Below are 10,222 nucleotides of genomic sequence, written 5' to 3' on the forward strand. Positions count from 1 at the left end.
TCCACACAAGAAAACATCTAAATAAACCTTATACCCATGCAGCGTACTGTGTAGTTGAAGAGTGTGTACATATATTACTCTCTACTAATGAAATCTCCAGCCATGGCTACTGGGTTCTTTTTTTCAAATATGAAAGGGACCCCAAGACAAAGGGAGTCCCCATGCAAGGCCCATCTACAGTATGTAGTGTTAGGCAGAGTCATCTGGATGATCCATCCAGGTTTATCAGAATTTAATGTCAAATTTACTAGCTCGTTTTTTGTGTCAGTTTATTCAATCACTATACAAAGATTTGACTACTAATTACTCCTATGCATATATGTATAGTAATGCTACTTTCGTTTATTTATACAGCTTATTCAACATGCTACTTTCCTTTGTATATTTTTAAACAAGGCAAAATACTTGCCATTCTCAATAATTAAGAAGAAGATATTTGCCAATTTAACTTGCGAAAAACTAACAGAAACCCTTCACAACCTACCAGTATGGCACACAAAAGGATACTACATCACACACCCCATTAAAAATATATATATTCGTGTAATGCTTCCTTTTTATCACTCTTCACCACTCTACTTGATGTCCTAGTTGTTCCTGTCAAAAGAATACAAACATTATTTATTTTTTCATCAACCAAAAGGAGCTGCCAATTGCAAATACCTTATATCTCCTGATGATGACATAATCATGAAATAAAATAAGGAAACATATTTAATGATGTAAAGTACCTCATTGACAAAGAAGGCGTGGAATCCGTAAGGTACCCGGCTTGGCAGCTCAACAACTGCCACTGGATCAGCAGACATCGTCTTGGCCTCAATAACATTTACTTCAGATTTCCTACATCCACAGTAATCACAAAAGAACAACAAAATTAATCAAATTAACTTTAGATTTCCTACATCCATGTAGCAACATCATCTCCCCTTAGTGATGTAGGAAATGAAAGGAGTACCCTGTGTTTTCATCGTGAACAAAGAATATCAAGTACCCATCGTCTTCTTCACCGGAAACACCGTGCTCCTTGGGCACAAAGACTGCCTCTGAACAAAATGTACCGGGTGCTAGGTCATATATGCCCGTCACATTTCCCCCAACTTCTAGATGCTCCTTGCTTCTCTCTGGCTTGGCATGTAGATCAAATTTTATGATGCCGGTCATTTTTAAGATGCCAGTCACCTTGACTGTGCTCTCAAGTATCATGCAGTAGATGTACCGCTGCTTTCTGCGTTCAACAAAGTAACGTATGAGAGCAAGTTTGGTAGTTCCCATAAGGAATGTTACTTTGAAATTTAAGTTTTGTCACGTGTTAATAGTTTTTAAAGGTATATGCATCATAGAAGAAAACAAACTCTGAAGTGATACCTCCAGTATAAGTACCTGCCAGTATAACTCTCATTGATTCGAGGAAAGTCAATGGCAGAGACAGACAGTTGCTTTTGCGAAGCAGCACCAGTTTTCATGTTGAATCTCATCTCGTACCTGCAAGATATATAATTAGGGCAAGCATTCGGTTGCATGTGATTAAAATAAAAGGTCGATATTGTGAGTATGCATACAACTTATTCCCGCGGTCCTCAAGCTTGTCGCTTTGGTTACCATTGACCTGGTCCAAATCTACGTTGTTGTGACGGCAGGTAATCAGAATAACTTCGTTGCCTTCTTCCCACGCATTGGCTGCAAGAAGAGATGCTTCTTGTGTTCAGTACAATAAGATTAACATGGAATTGAAATTAGTGATAATTAGTGCAATGCATTAATTGGAAATATGTACTCTGGCAAAAAAGCAAGATGGTTTGGCTCTCTTATTCATATTGTCATATAATTGTTGTCAAGTGGATTTTTCATAATTAGATATCCGCAAAATTATCGTATTTATATTTTTGGTTTTGTATGCACAGTGCTAAAAATCGCTCAAGGAACTGATGTTGCACTTAATTCAGCCTCTTGAACATGCTCATTTCATATTTTGTTCATACTTATGCTAAGATACCAAACCACATTGTTGGGACATTAAAGAAATTGCATTTACATTTTTATATTCATCCTTTCCCTAGCTATGTTTAATTAATGAAAAATTGTATAGAAAGATTGCATATTCGGAGTTCAAGAAAAATGTTGGAGATAACATACCATTGTGGAATATGAAGCAATTGGGGAGTTCAAACCATTTGATGTTTTTCTCGTCCTTCTCATAGCGTTGTAGTATACCAAAACGAGCTTTCTTTGCAGGATCAAACTTGTAGATAAATTCATCATTCTTCACCATTTCCTTTATACAAGAACACAAGAGGGTACAATAAGACCAGAATATGAAGAGGAGTATTAACCAATTATCATTTTTTTTCTTGCAAACATATGTTAATCCCATGCAAATGTGAAGCAAGTATTGACTGTGGCATCCTTCAACATGATGAAAAGAAATGGTACAGGGCAAAAATCTATAGAAGCTATTTCTTATTGATGTTATTTACCATTATATACATATATCATCATGTACCTTTGGTCGAAAAAACATTGGCAAGTCCATAAATATGGAATAGTTTTCTGTAATGGCAAAGTCATGCATCATTACAGATTCCGGTATTGTTATTGGCACTGGATCAAGCATAACTCCATCCTTGGTGATGACTCGATATGTACAATAAGGCGGTTCATGCGAGTACCCAAAGGTGAACATTTCATCTGAAAGAAGGATAAAAACTAGATCATTTAACCCAATATTCCTGAATGGAAGTAAGAAATAATAGGTTTTCACTATAATGTACCTGTAAATGGATCAACCTTTGGATGAGCGGTGAAAGGATGTTTCAACCTTTGGTCATAATCCAACAACCCAAGAGTTTGCAGGTCTCCATCTTCAAGGATCTTAACAACATCTGAAAACAAAAGTAGAAACTCATGCTCCACATTTGCTATGTGCTCTTTATCATGCCGAGTGTATAGGATTATTATGCCCACATCAACTTGTGGGACGTGATCTAGTATAGACAGAAATTGTGCTAACAGAATGATAACTTACAAGGTTTATCTGATTCTGAGAGGGCCATGAGTTTGCCATGATGATATATAAATGAAGTATTAGCTGGAAAAGAAGGGAGTGTATCGATAAATTGCCATTAAAATAAAAATGGACATGAAAAATATGTAGATATACATCATGTAGTGACTACTTAAAGTAAAGAAGTACCTGGTCCAATTCCATAAGTAGCATCCAAGACTTTAAGTTTCTTCCTAAGTTCTTGCGTTAAGACCATAAACAATCCAAAAAGGCCCTTTAGATCTCCAACCTATGAATATTGAGGGGAAAACTCACACATGCGCACAACTGACTTCATATATAGCCATTACTAAATCCAACTAGGGTGTGGAGAGTCATGGTGTTAGACTAATACTTCACCAAGCAAAAAATGGTTGATTAAGTTATAATTATGTATGCTATGTATTATAATCTACATCTATCGAGAGAGGCCTTTCGGCACATGGGAGCATATGCTCCTGGTTTTTAAATTGTGTTTTGAATATATTTTGAAATGTCACAAAATTCTGACAAAATGATTCCCGTGTACATCTCGACATTCTACATGCATACAAACTCGTTTCGCGGAAAACCGACAACTGTTGTGCCCTATGTAAAAAAGACAAATTTTAGTGTTAAGATAGGCTTTTCATCAGACATTTTTTTTGTATTTTTTACACAACACGTATAAAATGTCGGATTTTCACAAAGCTTGACGTGCGGACATACAATGATGAGATGTACGCGTCAAATTTGTGTTCGGGATTTTTTGACATTTTGAAATATATTTTTCAATGGCAGGAGCAAATTCTCCCATGTGCCAAAGTGAGTTTCCGATATCTATATCTATACCCACTTACTAATAAAGCGAGGTGCTTTTCTCCGATTTTTTTCATCCATTCATCCATTTTTTTTAAGATTTTGTACTATCCGAGTTTTTTTTAAAGATTTTTACTATCCGAGGTGGTACTAATTTTTGGGCAAATTATTGGCCCGCATATTCTGGCCCATTTAAGGTTTCTAGCAGCCTGGCTGTAGGAGGCCAAAGAAAAAAAAAGTTGTTCCATCGGCCTGGCTCGTCATGTGTGTACAAGCAACCTCTGATTCGCATATTAAATTAGTCCCACCTCTCTATTTTACACCTCACGTAACTCACAGGCATATCTGTGCTAGTCTTACTTAAGAGAGTACAAAAAGGGTTGCAAGCATGAATAAGAAAACCGGCGCATGGTTGGAGATGGCGACAATCAAGTGTTACATAAATAACTGAGTAACCGTTAAGAATATTCTGGTTTTTAGTCAACCAAATAAGCTTACCTTCATAAACTTTGCTCCACCAAAATACTCTTCTTGCTTGAAGCGAGAAGTCTTCACGTATCTTGATACATATGTAGGCTTCCCATCTTTAATGTGCAATGCATGGATCATTCTATAAGAAAGAACGTGGAAGTCCATGTAACCACCAAGCAAAAGTTTGAGACAAAGACCAAAGCTTTTCTTTATCAAAAGATCGCGAGCCATGGAACTGTATTGTAAACAGGAAAAACTGAATGTGCACGCAACCAGTACAGCTAGATCTACAGCACTCCAGAGAGAAGAGACTGTATCACCTACCCATCCCCATCAAACCTGTAGGGAAAAAAAACACAGAACAACAAATGAATTATAAATGTGACCCTCAACTGTTGGAAGCAAAGAAGGGAATAATGCCTTTTAAGACGAATGTAAAATTGCCAACAAGTAAGAGTCAGTACCAATGGTACCCTGCAACCGGGTCAAACTTTGGATTAGCCCCGACCCTAAGAAACTCTCCATTCAAGCACTCCTGCAGAAAAATAAAAAAAAGGACATCATGAGGGAAAGAAAGGATCTGGTGAGCTGCATGCTTGGCATCATGAGAAAAAGGGAACTTCTTCTTGAAGTTGAACTACCAGTTGCTCGAAGAAAATTTTGAGCAAATTAGCATAGAGGCCATTCTTACAAAATGCTGGAGAAAACGGGAACTTCCTCTAGAGAAAAGAAAATATTTTTGAAAGAATGAAGAGAGAGGAACGCTGACCGGGAGGTGTCCGCGGACGGGGAGGCCGGCTGTGGGAGGGGTCTCGTGGAGCACCGGGGCGAAGTTGCCGGAGAGCCAGGGGTTCGGCTCGGCCTTCTTGTCGTGGCCGAGGCGGACCACGAGCCGCTCGAGCATGTCCAGCGCCCAGGACGCCACCCCCTTGCGCGGCCTCGGCGCCGGCACCACCACTTCTCCCATTGTGGCTGGTGGGGCTGAGATTTCCTGCTGGGTGGGCTTGTATTGGAGGCGGCGTTGGCTCGGACTTGGGAGCTTAGAAGAGGGAGGGACGGCACGGCAGCAATGGCGATAGCTACAGCCCACCGGCCGGCTTCCATTAGCCAAGCCAGCGGTGGCACGGTTGCCCGGCCGCGCCGTGGAACCCATCACAGGATCGCCTCACCTCTCTCTCTCTCTCTCTCTCTCTCTCTCTCTCTCTCTCTCTCTCCCCCTCTCTCTCTCTCTCTCTCCCTCTCTCTCTCTCTCTCTCTCGGTGGATTCCATCGCCCAAACTGTGCAGGTTTGAATGAACCACTGGCGGCGCCGCCCACTGCACATTGATGCTGATAGATCAAGATCAGCTCTTGATAGTCATCATAGTCACTGTCACGCATGTGCCATGAATTCTAAACTCTTAAACAACCATACAGTGCCATGAACACACTGCCGAGGGAGCTCCTATCAGGGCTGTAATGGTTTTGAAGCACAGAGCGCCGCTACCTGGCCCGGCGCAATAATAGTTGTGTGTAGAGATGGTACTTTCCTGCAACGAGCTACTGCAGCGGCCCAACCTAGCGACCTGGTTACTGTAGTACCCAATTTTTTTTAAAAAAAATTACTCATTTTTTATAAAAGCGTTTTTTGAAAATGCGGACAAAAAATTATATTTCTGAACTTTTAAACAAAACACAGCATTTTTGGTTTGGAAACTGCATACAAGTTTTAAATTTTCTGAACATTTTTCAAAAAACATGAACATTTTAAATAGTGAGCATTTTTTGAAAAGACAAATATTTTTTGAGAATTCTGAGTAAAAATAGAAAAACCAAAAAATGAATATAAAATGGCGACGAACTTTCTAGAAGGTTCCCAAAACCATCAAAAACCCATACTAGAGCCTTCCTAGTGTTAAATGGGCTGGCCCAGTTTGGTCTGCTCATTCAGACCCTGTGCGAATAGGCGACTACTTAACGCTATATGCATCAAATAGGAATTGCCCACCACCGAGACGATGGTGAAGACTTGAATCCTCTCAAGGATTTCCTCTCCGAGCTGACGATTGCCCATGTTCCTCTGCTCTAACCACAAGCGCCACCTCCCGCTCCTGGCCTAATGAGGTCATTGCGAGGGAAGAAAAAGGCCACGACGGACGGCCCTACCAGATTCAGCGGCCGACTTGCGCCCAAACCAGCAGGCAACAACCTCCTCTGCATGGACAAAGTGTGTCTGGTCGTGCTGCGGAATCAGAGGTTCTGCTCTAGGAACGGCTGGCCCACTCTAGATGAGATCAAGAGGTATAAGGACTTGTACAAATCTGAGCTACGTGACAATTTTATCGTGGTGGTCACATTGCTCGTGGCCTCGATGACGGTCACAATTTCATCTCTCTATGGCATCAACAACTATATCCAACCACAATCCCCTAATTTTAAAGAAGATACAGTTGCACATGTTCAAAGGGGTTCAGGTTCGAGGCATATTGGCTTAAGATGGAGGGGATTCAGAATGTGATTGAGACGGCCTGGACTAAGCATGTTCTGTAATGACGCGATTAGAACCTTACGCATCAAGATCTCCAGAATGGCCACGACGCCCAAGAAAAGCGATAAGCATATCCGAGCTAAGCAAAACCTAGCTTTCAACATTCGCAATGAGGTGATCTTTAATCTAAAACTCGTGATGGAGGAGAGAACCCTCTTAGAAAATGAGTTTAAACTTGGATAGTTCTCAAGCCTAGACTCTTGGGTATCACTGTTGTTGAACGAATAAGATGGCGACAGAGATCGAGGATGATTTGGATTCATGAGGGGGATGCCAACACTAAGTTATTCCATCTCCAAGTAAATGGTCGCGGGAGAAAGAACCACATCCCAATGTTGAAAGGTCAATTGGGAGAGGTCCTATAGAACATAGTGAAAAGGAGCAAATATTGCTTGATCACTTCACCTCTTTGATTGGAAAGAAGAATCCAGATAACCTGAGACGGAATGGAATTCCCTGCATCTGCTGCATGCCAACTGAACGGATCGAAATGGTTGACTAGAGGGGGGTGAATAGGCAACTAACAATTTTTAGCTTTTCTTTACCAAATTAAACTTAGCATCAAAATTGGTTGTCTAGATATGCAACTAGGTGAGCAACCTATATGATGCAACAACAACTAGCACACAAGCAAGCAAGGGATACAACACAACATAAGCTTGCGCAAGTAAAGGTAAGAGATAACCAAGAGTGGAGCCGGTGGAGACGAGAATATGTTACCGAAGTTCCTTCCCTTTGAGAGGAAGTACGTCTCCGTTGGAGCGGTGTGGAGGCACAATGCTCCCCAAGAAGCCACTAGGGCCACCGTATTCTCCTCACACCCTCACACAATGCGAGATGCCGTGATTCCACAATTGGTGCCCTTGGAGGCGACGACCGAACCTTTACAAACAAGGTTGGGGCAATCTCCACAACTTAATCGGAGGCTCCCAACGACACCATGAAGCTTCACCATAATGGAATATGGCTCCGCGGTGACCTCAACCGTCTAGGGTGCTCAAACACCCAAGAGTAACAAGATCCGCAAGGGATTAGTGGGGAGGGGGGAATCAAATTTCTCTTGGTGGAAGTGTAGATCGGGGCCTTCTCAACCAATCCCTAGAAAATCAACAAGTTTGATTGGCTAGGGAGAGAGATCGGGCAAAAATGGAGCTTTGAGCAACAATGGAGCTTAGGGAGGGAAGAGGTGATCTTCTTGGGGAAGAAGACCCCCTTTATATAGTGGGGGGAAAGATCCAACCGTTACCCACTCACTCAGCCCGCGACACGCGGTACTACCGCACACGCTCGCGGTACTACCGCAAGGGGTTGCGGTACTATCGCTTGACATTGCGGTACTACCACTCAGCCCATCACCGTCCAGCAAGCCTACGATGGAATTACTCACGCATGGCGGTGAGCATCATGAAATTGGTGATGGAGAAAGGTTGATGATGATGATGGCGACGGATTCCCCTCTCCAGAGCTTCGAACGGACTCCAAATCAGTCCTCCCGAGAGAGATTAGGGCTTGGCGGCGGCTCCGTATCGTAAAACACGATGAATCCTTCTCTCCTATTTTTTTCTCCCCGAACACGAATATATAGAGTTGGACTTGAGGTCGGAGGAGCACTAGGGGGCCCACGAGGCAGGGGGCACGCCTAGGGGGGTAGGCGCGCCCCCCACCCTCGTGGACAGGGTGTGGGCTCCCTGGCCTTGATTCTTTTGCCAGTATTTTTTATATATTCCAAAAATAATCTCCGTTGATTTTCATGTCATTCCAAGAACTTTTATTTCTGCACAAAAACAACACCATGGCAATTCTGCTGAAAACAGCGTCAGTCCGGGTTAGTTCCATTCAAATCATGCAAGTTAGAGTCCAAAATAAGGGCAAAAGTGTTTGGAAAAGTAGATACGATGGAGACGTATCAACTCCCCCAAGCATAAACCTTTGCTTGTCCTCAAGCAATTCAGTTGATAAACTGAAAGTTTATAAAGAAAAACTTTTACAAACTATGTTTGCTCTTGTTGTTGTAAATATGTAATGCCAGCATTCAAGTTTTCAGCAAAGATTATGAACTAACCATATTCACAATAACATTTAGGTCTCATTTTTACTCATATCAATGGCATAATCAACTAGCGAGCAATAATATAAATCGCGGATGACAACACTTCCTCAAAACAATCATAATATGATATAACAAGATGGTATCTCGCTAGCCCTTTCCGAGACCGCAAAACATAAATGCAGAGCACCCCTGAAGATCAAGGGCTGACTGGAAATTGTAATTCATGGTAAAATAGATCCAGTCAAGTCATACTCAATGTAAACTAACAATAATACATGCAAATGACAGCGTTGCTCTCCAACTGGTGCTTTTTAGTAAGAGGATGATGACTCAGCATAAAAGTAAATGGATAAGCCCTTCGCAGAGGGAAGCAAGGATTTGTAGAGGTGCCAGAGATCGATTTTGAAATAGAGATGAATAATATTTTGAGCGGTATACTTTCATTGTGAACATAACAACCAAGAGATCTCGATATCTTCCATGCTACACACATTATAGGAGGTTCCCAAGCAGAATGGTAAAGTTTATACTCCCCCACCACCAACAAGCATCAATTCATGGCTTGCCCGAAACAACGGGTGCCTCCAACTAACAACAATCCTGGGGGAGTTTTGTTTGCAATTATTTTGATTTGATTTGAGCATGGGACTGGGCATCCCGGTGACCAGCCATTTTCTCGTGAGTGAGGAGCGGAGTCCACTCCTCTTGAGAATAACCCGCCTAGCATGGAAGATACAGACAGCCCTAGTTGATACATGAGCTATTCGAGCATACAAAATAGAATGTTTATTTAAAGGTTTAGAGTTTGGCACATACAGATTTACTTGGAACGGCAGGTAGATACCGTATATAGGAAGGTATGGTGGACTCATATGGAACAACTTTGGGGTTTATGGAGTTGGATGCACAAGCAGTATTCCCGCTTAGTACAAGTGAAGGCTATAAAGAGACTGGGAAGCGACCAGCTAGAGAGCGACAACGGTCATGAACATGCATTAAAATTAATCAACATTGAATGCAAGCATGAGTAGGATATAAATCACCATGAACATAAATATCGTGGAGGCTATGTTGATTTTGTTTCAACTACATGCATGAACATGTGCCAAGTCAAGCCACTCGAATCGTTCAAAGGAGGATACCACCCTATCGTACCACATCACAACCATTTTAATAGCATGTTGGCACGCAAGGTAAACCATTATAAACTCCTGGCAAATTAAGCATGGCATGAGCAACTATAATCTCTAATTCTCATTGCAAACATGTTTCATTCATAATAGGCTGAATCAGGAACGATGAACTAATCATATTTACAAAAACAAGAGAGGTT

At 41.6% G+C, this 10,222-nt stretch overlaps 1 protein-coding gene across 1 annotated transcript; it reads right to left on the minus strand.

Annotated features, from left to right (window-relative positions):
• Positions 1 to 324: 324 nt before the first annotated feature.
• On the minus strand, positions 325 to 5,486 carry LOC125555395 (carotenoid 9,10(9',10')-cleavage dioxygenase-like). Its single transcript, XM_048718367.1, has 14 exons — positions 5,082 to 5,486; positions 4,777 to 4,847; positions 4,637 to 4,651; positions 4,340 to 4,451; positions 3,194 to 3,293; positions 3,026 to 3,088; positions 2,772 to 2,882; positions 2,504 to 2,688; positions 2,137 to 2,275; positions 1,563 to 1,680; positions 1,384 to 1,485; positions 959 to 1,228; positions 732 to 843; positions 325 to 597 (listed from the first exon to the last, which is right to left on the minus strand). The coding sequence occupies exons 1-14, from the start codon at positions 5,463 to 5,465 to the stop codon at positions 568 to 570; spliced, it is 1,812 nt and encodes a 603-aa protein (XP_048574324.1). The 5' UTR covers positions 5,466 to 5,486; the 3' UTR covers positions 325 to 567.
• Between the last annotated feature and the right edge of the window lie 4,736 nt (positions 5,487 to 10,222).

The sequence above is a fragment of the Triticum urartu genome, chromosome 5, assembly GCF_003073215.2.
Source record: "Triticum urartu cultivar G1812 chromosome 5, Tu2.1, whole genome shotgun sequence".
Classification (NCBI taxonomy): Eukaryota; Viridiplantae; Streptophyta; class Magnoliopsida; order Poales; family Poaceae; genus Triticum; species Triticum urartu.

Excerpts from the sequence above, each read along its gene's own strand:
- LOC125555395 (XM_048718367.1), bottom strand. The coding sequence starts at position 5,465 with ATGGGTTCCACGGCGCGGCCGGGCAACCGTGCCACCGCTGGCTTGGCT. Across the intron at positions 2,276-2,503 it reads CAATGTTTTTTCGACCAAAG|GAAATGGTGAAGAATGATGA; the intron begins GTACATGATGAT and ends TCTTGTATAAAG. Across the intron at positions 844-958 it reads GTTCACGATGAAAACACAGG|GAAATCTGAAGTAAATGTTA; the intron begins GTACTCCTTTCA and ends CTGTGGATGTAG.